At 27.5% G+C, this 14,484-nt stretch overlaps 1 protein-coding gene across 5 annotated transcripts; it reads left to right on the forward strand.

Annotated features, from left to right (window-relative positions):
• The first annotated feature begins 8,081 nt into the window (after positions 1–8,081).
• Positions 8,082–12,397, forward strand: LOC103869233. Of its 5 annotated transcripts, none has more exons than XM_018659025.2 (14): positions 8,082–8,817; positions 9,039–9,130; positions 9,289–9,537; positions 9,675–9,875; positions 9,966–10,057; positions 10,146–10,268; positions 10,392–10,502; positions 10,594–10,701; positions 10,807–10,872; positions 10,970–11,081; positions 11,239–11,310; positions 11,403–11,515; positions 11,710–11,805; positions 11,900–12,397. In XM_018659025.2, exons 2-13 carry the CDS (start codon positions 9,050–9,052, stop codon positions 11,786–11,788), a joined length of 1,407 nt encoding a protein of 468 aa, XP_018514541.1. In that variant the 5' UTR covers positions 8,082–8,817; positions 9,039–9,049; the 3' UTR covers positions 11,789–11,805; positions 11,900–12,397. The 5 variants fall into 5 exon arrangements, 4 of the variants coding, with proteins under 4 accessions (XP_018514541.1, XP_018514542.1, XP_009145550.3 ...); XM_018659026.2 differs by having other exon boundaries at positions 9,292–9,537; XR_004451835.1 differs by lacking the exon at positions 8,082–8,817 and adding an exon at positions 8,911–8,944 and having other exon boundaries at positions 11,440–11,515.
• Positions 12,398–14,484: the final 2,087 nt, after the last annotated feature.

The raw sequence follows: 14,484 nt of genomic DNA on the forward strand, positions 1-14,484 counted from the left end.
TAGTAATAAATCATTTTATTATATTTCTATTATTGTTTTTGCATATGTTGTGTGAGATTTATTTTATAATTAAGAACTCGTTTTTACACATAAATTTCAATTAATATTTGTATTTTATAATCATGGAGCATATGCTATTTTTTATCAACTTTCTACTTAGTGCTAGAGGAAACACTCATACCTATAAATTTAAACCCAACCCAATCCGAATTAAGATTTAGAATGAAAAAAAAAATTGAAAAGTTAAATAAGGCTAATCAAGTCAATGAAAACATCATACACTTTCTTATGTAATAATTTAATATTTTATCAAACGTATTTGATGCTTAATAATTTTCTTAATTTATTATCTCTTAATGATACATTTCCATAATAACATTTTAATTAAAAATGAATAAGAAAAATATTACATAGTAAAAACCAAAAATGTAATAAGATGGCGATGAAACTTGATTGTTTTGACAAAATGCATATAAAAATCACTTCGGCGACAATAATAATAATCTATCTCTTATGACCAAACATGAAAATATGTATCAAACATGAGTTTGATTTTCGTATGATCAAACATGTGTATCATTTTCATATGACCACATATAAATAGCAATCATGACGATATCCTTATTTTTGATTTTTGTTAACTAAATAGTTTTAACAACATACTTGTCATCAAATTCTTTTTTGTTAGGATTTTTTTTAAAAAGGGCTCCTTTTCATTTAAAATTATATATATATATATATCAAGTACTCTTTTACATTTTTTTTTAGGATTTTCGGAAAGAAAAATACTATCATATAACCTTTTACAATTATCTTATGTTTAAAATTTTAGAAAAATTAAATTGTAATCAAATAATTATTTCTAGTTACTCTTAAATAAGTTTAAAAAATACTATTTATATAATTCGTATCAATAATAATTTTAAACGGAGGGATTAATTTTTAGTATCATGTTCATCATCAAATTCTCTTTTAAGAACATTACCAAATAACTTTTTACAATTTTATTTTGGTTAGAAACTAAAAATATGATACAAATCTCCTTTTTGATGATTTTTTTTAAAATATATCAAATATTATTTTATTAATATTTATAATATTTTAATTTTTTTATTTTGTTTAGGATTTAGAAAAATAAAACTACTATCAAATAATTATTTCCAGTTAATATTGACTATTTTTAAGCGGTACTATTTTCAAAATTCATTTTTTTCAATATCACTACTATTTTAACAATTTTTATTTGTTAATTAAATAATTTTTATTATCATGTTTATCATTAAAATTTTAAAGTGAAAATTACTATTAAATAGACTTTTACAATAATTATCTTTTATCAGGATTTTTTTTAAAGAAAAAAAATCTTATTTGGTGAAGATTAAAAAAGAAAAAATATTTTACAAATCTCTTTGATTTAAGATTTTAGGAAAAAAAAGTTATTTTCACATAACGGTAGATTTTTATTGACACATTAACAATCTATTTGGCTCATGTCACAATCATATCGGATGAAATATTTGAAGTTAGTTTTGGTTTATAATTTTGTTTTAGTTATTTATAAGAAAAATAATATTGTTTTTATTATTTTATTTTATTTATACATTTTAAGAAAGGAAACCTACTTATTTTATAATTATTTTTCTTTAATATTTTTCATTAAAACATTTGTAAAAGTTCATTCTTTTTACAATTATTTACTTGTTTAAGATTAAAAAAAAAATTACTATCCAATAATTTTAACCATATATAATTGTAGGCGACTATGTAATAGTAATTGTTCCTTTCCAAAATCTTAAAAATAAACATTAGAAAATATTTTTGTAATAATAACTTTTATTTTCTAAATTTCTTTTAAATCTAAAAAAAAAAGAGATATTATATTTTGACACATGTCACAATCTTAGAAAATTTATTGACATATGTCACAATAATGTTAATTAGCAACTTTGAAGAACCAAGTTTTATATAATAAGATATAATATAATTGTAAGAGACTATGTAATAGTAATTGCTATTTTCTCCAATCTTAAAAAGAAACATAAAAGAATATCTTTGTAATAATAACTTTTATTTTCTAAATTTATTTTAAATATTTAAAAAAGAGATATTATATTTTGACACATGTCACAATCTTAGAAAATTTACTGACACATGTCACAATCCTGTTAATTAGCAACTTTGAAGAACCGAGTTTTATATAATAAGATTTTTTGTTGCATCCTTTATATATTAAATGAGAAACATCACAACATTGTTTTGTATACACGTGTCACCATGAGGATGAAATTCAAAATTCTTAGAGAAAATATGTTGGTTTATCTTAACTTACATTATACTAACTATTAAATTGATAAATAGCGTACAAAATAATATTCTCGCACTCTCTTTAAATAAAAACTACAGAATTTCCTAATATAATTAACGTATACATGACAATTAATGATTATGAATAATAAATATTTGATAAGAATTTTAGTATCTTAGATCTTTTTTTTTGTTTAATTTTATATTATTAAAAAATATTAAGCAACCACATTAACCATATGATAAAAAAATAATTTTTTCTTATACGTTATATTTTTAATTTTTAAAACGACTATAAATTACTAAAATCGGTAAATGTCTCACACTAAAATTTTGTGATCAATGGTTTAATTGTTTTGGTAATAACAAGATACAAATGATCATAAATTGTATCAATATGACTAGACATTCATATTATATATTAATATAGTTTAAAATTAAATTATATAACATAAAAAAATACGTAAATATGATAATTTATAAATTTGTATTTAAAAAGTATTAAAACCTTAATATTTTAATTTTGCTATTTGCATTAAAGAAATCGCACATTAAAAATTTTGTGTTTATCGTATGAGTATGATTCTAAATAATAAATATTTATATTAAAATATACTATATATCTATATCCATGTCATTGAAATTTAGTTATATACTATATAAAACAAATAAAATAATTGTTTTGATTTATTTACCAAAAAAGTATCATAAACAAACAAGATGTATTGTTTTGATTTATGTGCTTAGTCTGATTTAATTATATACATAATAAATAAACGAATACAAATAAATAATACTCCCTATGTTCCTTAAAGTTACATATTCTAGATTTTTCACACATTTAAAAAAAAAAACACATTAAATTTACATATTTTTGTGTTTATCTCTTTCCATAATTTTAAGCCAATAAAAATTCAACTAGTGCAATTAAATTTTTTGAAATTTGCAATTAGTTAATAAAATATACATTAAAAATATAAAAAATAGATCTTTTTAAAATATTTTTTTCTTTAGAATATGTAACTTTAAAGAACGGAATGAGTAATATATATAAATTATTTTTATATATAACATTCATCCCGCGCAATTGCGCGGATCTTAAGCTAGTTACAATGATTGTACTAGGTGTGGGTCCGCATAATTTGTGCGACTAATATATATATTGAACTTAATATACAATTTTAAGTCAAAATAATATAATTTTAGTGTCTATATTGAGAATTTATGTGGTAAATTTTTTTTTGTCCTTTATCCTCTTACAAAATAGATGATTCATTATATCTTAATTAATATAGTCAAAAATGGGAGGGATCTCACTGGATCAAGGATTTAAGAGGATTTGATATTTTTTTCAAATCCCTTCTTATTGTACATATCATGAATAAATTATATATGAAATCTAAGCTTATTGGATTAGTCATTTGTATAAGTTCTCTCAAATTTTATCTTTTTTAAAAAAATGTATTTTGTCAATAAAATATATCAAAATAGGATTCGGTTGAGTTTGGATGATATATATATTATTATCTGAGAAGTGAATTTATAGATTCTTCATACTCTCCATAATTTTATATTTCGTCATATTTTATGTCACTAAAATTAGATTTGTCATATTCTCCATGATTTTAGATTTAGATCCGCGTTTTCAAAGTGCTGGCTATTTTCGTTGATAAATTTATCACCCTGTTTGTTGTTCACTAATATGTTCAGGTTTGGGCGTTTGGTTCTCAGTTCGGTTATAATTTTTTCGGTTCATTTTTGGTTCGGTTGTATTTTTAGCTTTTTGGTTTAAGACATATGGGAAAGAAACCTTTCAATTGTTTATAAATTATGGGTTTTGTTTTTGTTTTGATTCAAATAACAAAGTTAGGAATCTGAGACTATTTGATTCGGTTTCGGTTTCTTGGATAATTTTGAATAATTTCGGTAAAAATAGAATTTTGATTTTTGTAGATGAAAAATTAGGTAACTTGGATAAATTCAAATATTTCAGATAAAATATTCAGGTGGTTAGATTTTTGGCAAATTTGGATATTTCTCTTAAATATTTCGGAGAAAAATTAATAAGGATATCCGTTTTATTATTATTTCAATTTATAAGTAATTAGAAAAATCATATTTATTAATGATTTTTATAAAAGAATATATTTAGAGAAAAAAAACATATTGATTAATGAATAAATCATTTAATTGTTTTAACAAGTATTTCAGCATTTATAAATAAAAAGGCATCTTAATAATTATTCAAAATCATTTTGCATAGTTGTTATATATTTTATTGAAAACTATTTGTAAATATATTTTTCAACAATATCATGAAGTTACAAACATGATATTATTTACACTAAATAGTGGTAATAACGGTAACATTAACGTGTTGGGATTTTGTGATCAAGGTATTGGAAGCGCAACAATTCCCGCCTATGTTCATCTCTTGGATTACTGAGTGTATTTCTTCACCTAGGTTCTCGGTTGCCGTCAATGGTGAGCTAGCTGGTTTTTTCCAGGGAAAAAAGGGTCTCCGGCAAGGCGACTCGATCTCTCCCTACCTGTTTATCGATCTCTCCCTACCCGCTCTGTTCATCTCCTAAACTCACGCACTTATTGTTTGCCGATGATTTACTGGTCTTCTCTGATGGATCTTGTGCTTCAATGGTGGGAATCAAATCTGTCATGAGGAATTTCAAGGAGTGGTCAGGGCTTGATACAAATGAAACAAAAACAGAGATCTTCTATGGTGGTTACACTGATATACAAGCGTCGGTACTGAGTGATCTATCTGGTTTCAAGCGTGGGGAGTTTCCAACTAGGTACCTGGGTCTGCCTTTAAGCCCGAAGAAAATTTCAGCGGCAACCATGCAACCCTTTGTGGACCGTATAACGGCTAAGCTTCACTCATGGACAGTCAAAGTCCTTTCTTTTTTGGGTAAGGTTCAGATGATCACTTCAGTTATTTATGGCATGGTGAACTTCTGGTGTTCAGTATTTGTACTTCCGAAATGGTTCTACGCCAAAGTGGATTCTCTGTGCTCGGGTTTCTTGTGGAAGAATAGCACTTCTTCGGCGGCTGCGGCAAGAGTCTCTTGGTCGGATATTTGCAAACCGAAAACTGAAGGAGGATTGGGCATTAGGAGACTAGAGGAGTTTGAGATGGTGTTCAGATTAAAGAGGGTCTGGCTATTTTTCTCTTCCTCAGGGTCTTTATGGGTTCCTTGGCTGAAAAGCAACAGATTTAGAGACAGGAGTATTTGGCTTATCAATGATGCACCGAGGTTCTCAAAGACCGTGAGAAGCATGCTAGACTTGAGGCAGCAGCTCCATACTTATCTCCGTTGCAGCGTTGGAGATGGGAAAACGGCTTTGTTTTGGTATGATTATTGGACGGAGTTGGGTCCGTTACATCTACTTTTCGGAACCTCAGGTCCTTCAGATCTCAGGATTCCCTTTGATGCTACTGTCTCGCAAGCTGTTCGCAATGGTCACTGGAATTTACCACCGGCTCATTCTGAGAATGCTGAGACCTTACAAGTTATACTATCAACATTGGACGTCCCGACCGATGAGAAAGGTAGCGATGTATACTTGTGGAGAATTCAGTTGGGTGGATTTGCTGGCTCCTTCTCTTCTCGAGTTACATGGGAGAGGCTTCGAAATCCCAGTCCCCGTGTCCCATGGCACTCGGTTGTTTGGTTTAAAGAGGAGGTGCCTCGTTGCTCCTTCATTACTTGGACTGCTGTTCTCAAAAGACTTCCAACTAGAGACAGATTGATTTCTTGGGGATTATCACTTCCACCAGGTTGTGTTTTGTGTTCTGTTGCTGATGAATCTCACTCTCATATTTTCTTTGAGTGTTCGTTTGCTACTGCTGTTTGGAATCGTTTTTGTGGCAGGTACTTGGCGTCTCCACCTTCCTCTGTTGCAGCAGTGGTCGATCGTTGCCAGCTCCTCCAAGGACCTCATGCTACAAGGGCTGTAGTAGTTTTCAAGCTGTTAAACCAAGTCATTATCTACAACCTATGGCGGGAAAGAAATGCTCGAATCTTCAAAGGCGTGACGTCGACTCAACAGGCTTTCTTCAGGGTCGTGGATTGGTGCATGAGGGATAGGCTATTGTTGCTTCCTCTCCTTCCCTTCTTGAGTTGTATTTCTGGTTTGTATCCCCTTATAGTTAAGCTACCCCATTGCTACCTTCTCTCTTTATTTCCCTCCTCTGCTCTCTCTTTTTTGTAATAAGTTGTGTTTCCACAACATTGTAAAACTCAGAAAATGGTTATAAATCTTAACATTTAGACCCAAAAAAAAAACATTAACGCGTTGGTCAATCCTGCATGGAGGTATGGGACGACCCAGCACAGAGGAGATGATGCCTGGTCAGCAAAGTGAAATTCCAGCAATGATGAAGATGGAGGCACAACAGGCTAAGAGCATCTCCAAAAAGACTATATATTTTAGAGTTTGCAACTCTAAATTTGAAGTTTCAAAGTGTTTTTTTCCAAAAACAAAATTTCAAACTTAACTTCAAAATTATTTGTATTTTACACCATGGTCCTTATATTTGTTATAATTAATATAAATCCATTAATTTTTATAAATAACTAGCACATATATAAAAATATTAAAATAATATTAATAGTAAAATATTACACTAAATATATAATATTATAAATAGAAATACATAAATAAATATTAAATTACAAGCAAAATACCGCATTGTTCTATAAAATTATTACTGTAATGCTCCATCTTTAGTTACACAAAATTTGTTGGACAATATTGTAGAAATTTTGGAGGTGCTAGAGAAAATTTACTAGACTATTAGTGATGTTGTAATATTTAAACTTGTGCAATAATTATTTCTTCATGCATCTTTAAAAAAAGATTTTTTAATTAAGTTTATTTTTGTAATATTCTTGTTGTATAATTTTAGTTTAAAATATTATAAACCTGATTTTAAAAATTTTATTTAATTTTATGTGTAAAATTTGAATTTATAAAAATAAATTTAAAATATTTATGATATGTAAAATTTAAGGACTAAAACGATAAATGAAAAAATACTTAAGAACCATAAATATGATGTTTAATTAATTATAAGGAATCAAAATGCAAAAAAAAAAATGAGACTTCAAATTTGAAATTTTGAGTAGTGAAACTTCAAATATGAAGTTTCACTTCTCAAAACTCTAAATTTGAAGTTTTGAAGTTTTTTTTTGTAGAAAAAAAAATTATATATTAGAAGTTATAGAATTTCCTTTAGAGATGTTCTAAGCATGAAGTCGTCGAAGACTATGAAACGGGTTTCCTCACAGAGCCGTCCTAAAACTTGATGTGGCCTAAAGCTCAATAAAAATTATATGGTATTTTACATAAATACAAATGGAAAATAGTAATATAAACAACCCAAAAATGCTTAAACTCATTGAATATGGTTGAATCTGTAATACAAATGTGGCCCTAAAATTTGTTATATATCTTGTGGCCTAAAGCATGTGCTTTACTTGCCTTATAACAATGACAGGTTTGGTTCCTTCCTCAGTTCAGTAGACAGTAGCCAATGACAATTTTTTAAAATCTTCTAACTTAAAACCAATTGGCGGTAATTGGATTTGTCCAAATCCTTTATATATTACTCAAGTCTCTTACATATTTTCAATGTGGGATTTTCTATCCAACAGTCATGTCAAGAGAGATGATTCCATGTATTAATTTGTTTTATGTTGTACCTTTTTATTTTTACTTGTTTGATATGAGACGATGATGAAAATCACAAATCGTGTTATTTGTATACCATTTTCCAATAAAATTACCCTATTTTAAAAACTTCTTAAACGTAAGTTTAGTTAGAAGTTTTCCCCTCTAAATATAACATATTTTCAAAGCTTAATCATTTTCATATGTTTATCCTACCATTTTCATTTATTACCACACATTAATTAACTTAAAAAAACTTCCAGATTGGGTATTAACTAATCATCCACAGAAAAGATAATACAAACGTTCTATTGGAAGGCTTACTGTAAAAGAGGTTTTAGAAAACCAGATTTTTCTTACTTTAGAAAGAAAAAAATTCTTCTTTTTGTTGTGTTGTAAAAAATAAAACTTACTGAGTTGAAGTTTATAAAAGTTAACAGTATTAATTTGAATTTCTTCGAAGCACTTTTTAGAATAAAAATCTGTCAGTATTTCTCTAATTATAATTACATATCCAGATGTTGCTTTGTGAACGAACCAAATATCTCAACTATGAAAATAAGAGGAAAAGTATCATAAGATAATTTAGTAGTTAAAATATCAGAAATGTAGTATTCAATTTTGCCGGATTTCATATAAAAGCTAGATTTTGCACCACTATATGTAAAATAAAAAATTATCAAAGTTGAGCTATTTTTTCTTTCTTATTATGACTGTTTCAGATCTTGACAATCAACCCTCAGATTATATATATAAAGACATGCTGATCACTGTCCACACCCTCTCAATTTCTGACATATTCGCATTTGTTTCTGTAGAAAGGTAAATTTCATTTGTCACACAGTTTTAAAGAGGATATAACTTCTCACAGATTCATTTACATCTAGTTTAATATATATATATATATATAAAGAAGCTTCACTAAGAACGATGCCCAAAAGCTGTTCTCGTAAAATATTCATGCAAAAAATTTACTCTCATAGTTCATAATTTATCTTCGATATAACTTCTTTAGGCTTAAGGTGTGATTGTGAAAATTGCAGTGTTGTTAAGAATGGCTTCAAACGACGATCTTGAATTTTCTTTCGAAGCCAATTCCTTCTTGGATTCACTAGAAACTTTTAATGCTGTCACGGTATGCTTCTTCATTTCAAATGAGATGAAGTCAAGCTCTCATTCTACTAAATTTCATTTTCAACCAAATATTCAATATAGAGATCTCTTCAATATATTGGCATTTCATCATATATGGCTTCTGCTTTGGACTAATTATTTTTTTGTACATATATATAGCAGCATCAGGAAAATCCTTCGTTGTTGGCTTTTCAACATGAGCACCGTGAGATGGTTCCATATGTCCATGTCTCTGCTGCCACAAATGATGTATATCCACCATCATTGATAGAAAATCCGAACACTGATCAAGAGACATTAACAAGAAATCCAAGCTTTGATCAAGAGAGGGTAACACAAAATCAAAGCTTCCGTCATGTGGACGATTATTCTAGATCTATCAATGCATTACAGTTATCTCCCAACGTGGTATGAACATAACTTAATTACTATGACACCTCTTTCACTAATTAAAACGTATGATTTATTTATATTTTCTAAAGAACTTATACAGTAACCATCTTCTCTACCAAAATTAATGTATACTAATCTCATAAAATATGCAGCCATTATGTACATTCCCAAATGGCCAAAGAGAAAGTGTCTACAGTGGAAACTGTTTGCTAACCTCGGCCAATAACGCGATGATGAGCACTGGACTACAATCAGTTGGTTCACAACATGGATACGTAAACCAAAGCTATCAACAACCTTTGATGTCGCAAACAAATCACCACCTCTTTAACGATCCATATGTTTCACAAATGGTATAAATCTTGTATAACATTTTATCATTATTAAGCACAGATCATTTAAATATGTATATATTCAAGTTATTCAATATTATGCTAACTCAGATGGAAAGTAATGCACAACAAGTGGAGAGAGCTAATGGACTTACAAATTCCAATCCTATTTATGGCCTTCGAGATCATCGCGTTCCTCCTTTGTATATACTTCAATTTACAACATGTTACTGTCTCTTTAGATATTTGCAAAGGCTTATAACTAACAATATTAATGCATTTATCTATCAGTGGATGCAGCTTTCAGGGAGAACGGCATAATCTCGACTCAATAGTTGAACAACTCAAGCATATTCCTGGAAATGATCAGATGCAACAACCTGAAACGTCCAACAGGCATATTCCGCCATACGTGTAAGAAAACAACGTATTTTGGGTTTTTATACTAATCATCCACTTTTGATCAAAAAAAAATACTAATCATCCACATTTTAATTAAACGTAATTGTGTTTAACTAATCTGTTAAAATATTTTAGGGAGGCTTTGCAAAGCAATCAACTCCAGATTCCTTATGTGTCGTCTGCAAATACTATACCTAATCCAGAGTATCGTACTCCCATGATTTCAAACAACCAAGTCCTACAAACGTAGCTATAATGATTTTCTTTATTATTTTATTTCATACATACACTTAAATCATATTATCTTACGATTGAATAATATTATGAATGTTCACAGGCCGGAAAACTATCCAACCTTTGCGCAGACGCCATATCAACCTGATCCACTTGCTTTTAATTTCCAAAATTCAAGCTCAGTTAAAACTACTCGTCGAGCCCGGGGGAGGTGACATCCAGTGACATCATTATCTTATAAAACAAATGTTTGCTTAAGTTTTTCTTCTATGATCTAATGTTTTAAGTGATGATTTTTATTCTCAAATTTTATTAGGCCGAGGAAAAATCAAATTCCGTTGCCTTTGGTACCTACAACTCAAACGATTTTAACCTCTCCCAGGTACTTAATTTCTCTACTATAACAACATCTTTAATGGTTAGCTTCATGCATTTAAGTACGTGCTAATACTGCATATATCATACTCTTGTTAATGTAGACATTATGGCACACAAGATAAGGGAAAACAACCTATTACAGCAAGGCCGCCTCTTAATCCAAGTCTCTACGATCAATGTCAAAATTCATACACAAACACAATGATCCAGCAAGTGAGATTTTTTTTTTGGGTTGAATCTTTTGTAAAATGAGAAATACAACCACTAGAAAACAAGGTCCTTTTATCTTATTTAACATTTTACCAAAAAAAAAGTCCTTTTATCTAATACACACTTTGGTATTCTCAACTTTTGGTGTCTAATACTGCAGAGTGGAGTTATGAGGCAACGTAGTATTTATGATCATCAACTCGAAAATGAATGCTCATCTTTTAAAACAAGGGTACGTACACACATGCACTCTCAAATACGTAATTTATTTTCTCGAAGCATAAAAAGTTATGAGAGTGTGAATTAATCACATAAATATTGCAGAGGATCATGGTCCCATTTAAAGAGAAATCTATAGCAGATTCATCAACGGCTTCCTTTTGGCAAGATGGAAATTTGCGTTCATCAAGTGCTGCAGGCAGTAACCATGAAGAGAGGTTTGTTCATTCAAACTGTAAATATATTAACAAATTAATATTTTTGCAATTGCTTAAGGACACATACGTAATAAGATTTCGACTTTTTAATAAAAAGGTAGTAAGATTCGGTTAGTTTCTCGGTAAAATCTTAAATTCAAAGCTTACGCAAACAGTTCGAATATTAATTACTTATACTTTACTTCTTCTTTCAGGCCCATAAAAAATACAATGTATGATCCATTGTACGCAGGTGTTGGATTACCCATTGATCCTCATCTGAGGCTCTTTTAGTTAACTTTATTGAAATGGTAATTATCTCGTATATTTTACCAAGTCATTTAGGATCTGTATATATAATACAATATATACATTGTAATCTTTTGTGATTTTTCTCCTTTTCAGGACAACATATTTTGCATGTTTGAAGAATTCATTATGATGGAAAAGTATTTCGAGACCATCCCTCCAGATCAACCAGCTAGAATATATACAATAGTTTGTAATCTAGTGGTTTATAATAGTATTGTCAACATATCACTATCAAAATTTACATTCGGTAGTGGGCGATTTGTAGAAAGCATGCATGTACTAAATAGAACTAGCTATAATATAAAAATCTGAAGTAATTTACCAGCGTTATTGTGTGTGCATGGTCTTAATATATGATACTCTAATTTATGGATATACGAGTAAACAAAAAGAAGAAATTATAGTCTTCAAGGTAAGAAATGGCCGGAGCAACAATGATGGGTCGATAAAGATCCAACTAAACAATAGAATGGACCCTAGAAGAAATTATAGTCTCTCATGCGGTGGTCCTTCGTTATCCAAAAAAAAATACGAAAGACTAATGTGATCAATAATCCGACAAGTAGTTTGTACTAATTAAAAAAGTACTATGCTGAGTTACTAATTGAAATGCTGATTTTGTTTATGTGGTAGTTTGAGAATCAATTAAAAAATTTGTTAGTCCAAAACTAAATTGTTAGGAAATGTTACATTATATAGTATGTCCATTATGGAACTATTTATTTATCAAATTGAAATTATTTTATATTATTTCCTTAAATTTAGATTCATACAATCATATCATTTTTCCTTTTCGTTCATATTGTTTCTATGATGGTTACCAGTCAAACCCTAGGTTTAATGTGATCAATAATCCGACTAGTAGTTTGTACTAATTTAAAAAGTATTATGCTGAGTTATTATAACGTAATTGGAATGTTAATTTTGCTTACGTGACAATTTGAGAAACAATTGAAAATTTTGTTAGTCCAAAATTAAATTATTAGGAAATGGTATATTATATAGTATGTCCATTATGGAACCATTTATATATCAAATTGAAATTATTATATATTATTTCCTTAAATAAAACCTACAGAATTACCTAATGTGATTAAGATATATATGACAACTAATGATTTTAAATAATAAAGATTTGCTAACAATCTGTATACTTTCTATCATTTTTTAATTATTTATTATTAAAATAAATTACATAATTACATTAATCATATAATAAAAATTTAGATTTTTTGTATATGTTGTATTTTGAATTTTTTAAAACGAGTATAAATTACTAAAACTGTTAAAATTCTCACATAAAATATTGTTGTCAAGGTTTTAATTTTTTTCTATAATAAGATACAATGATTATAAAATCATATGAATAGATAATTTTATTTTAATAGGTGTTTATGTTAATATATATTATATATATATATATATATATATATATATATATATATATATATTTCATATTGATTAAATTAAATTATACATCATATAAAAATACATACTTATATTTTGATATTGAACATACATTGAAAAGTTAATATTTTAATTTTGAAATCTTCATTGTTTTTTTAAAATGATTATAAATTATTGAAACCACTTAACATTCCACATTATAAAAAATTGTTGGTGTAAAATTTTGTTACAAAAATATGCAAATAATCATAAAATCATATGAATAGAAATCCTCATTTAATAAATATTCATATTAAAAGTATACTATATATCTATGTTAATATCATTTAAATTTAATTATATATCATATACGATAGATAAGATTGATTGTATTGATTTATTTACCCTAAAATGATTTTGAATAAACAAGGGCGGTCGTTTGATTTATATGTGCATACCAATTTATTACATAATAGTAACTGATTTTTTAGTTATTTTATATATAATTATTATTTCATAATATGCAGAAAAACATAAAATAATTAATAAAAGTACGGATCTTAACCTAAGTATGTATCTCTTTAATAATTTTAAACATTAAATCCCCCTATATATTAAATGAGAAGTCACATTAGTGATTTCTGGTGACGTGTCACTCATAGGTGAAGTTTAAAAAAATTGTTATAATTTGATTAGTCGATTGTTTTTAATTTTTATTTATTCAAATTAGATATAAAAAATTTAAGGTAAGTCTAAAAACATTTAACATCACTTGCCTTATAATCTAAAGAATATTACAAATAATAATTTATGGCAACTAATTCTTGAAATTATAGAAAGATTAATAATGTTTTATTTATTACTTTTAATATTTATAAACTATAAAATATAATGAACAAAATTTTAAATAAGATAATTATAATAGTTTTATACTTTACTTGATGAATTGTATTCGAATATAATTATATAATAACTATTTTTAAATATTACAAAATCCAAAAATGTCTATTAATATGATTTTTAAATTATTTATCGTTGTTTACAGAATAAATTTATCAGAATTTTAAAATTATCTATATAATGTTATAAATTATTTATAAGAATATAAATCCTACTATATATTGATTGAGAAGTCACATAAGTAATTTTTTTATTACGTGTTGATCATAAATGAACTCTTCAAATTGTTATAATTTGATTTTTAATTTTATTTATTATAATTATATATAAAAGGAAAGGATAATTCAATTACCACTTTTCAAATAATCTACATTAGAAATAATTATTTATGG

The sequence above is a fragment of the Brassica rapa genome, chromosome A09, assembly GCF_000309985.2.
Source record: "Brassica rapa cultivar Chiifu-401-42 chromosome A09, CAAS_Brap_v3.01, whole genome shotgun sequence".
In the NCBI taxonomy this organism is placed as follows: domain Eukaryota; kingdom Viridiplantae; phylum Streptophyta; class Magnoliopsida; order Brassicales; family Brassicaceae; genus Brassica; species Brassica rapa.

What these genes read in the sequence shown, in the direction of transcription:
- LOC103869233 (XM_009147302.3), top strand. An exon ending in AACAACCAAGTCCTACAAAC is followed by an intron (nt 10,503 to 10,593) that starts GTAGCTATAATG and finishes GAATGTTCACAG; the next exon opens with GCCGGAAAACTATCCAACCT. An exon ending in GGCAGTAACCATGAAGAGAG is followed by an intron (nt 11,516 to 11,709) that starts GTTTGTTCATTC and finishes TTCTTCTTTCAG; the next exon opens with GCCCATAAAAAATACAATGT.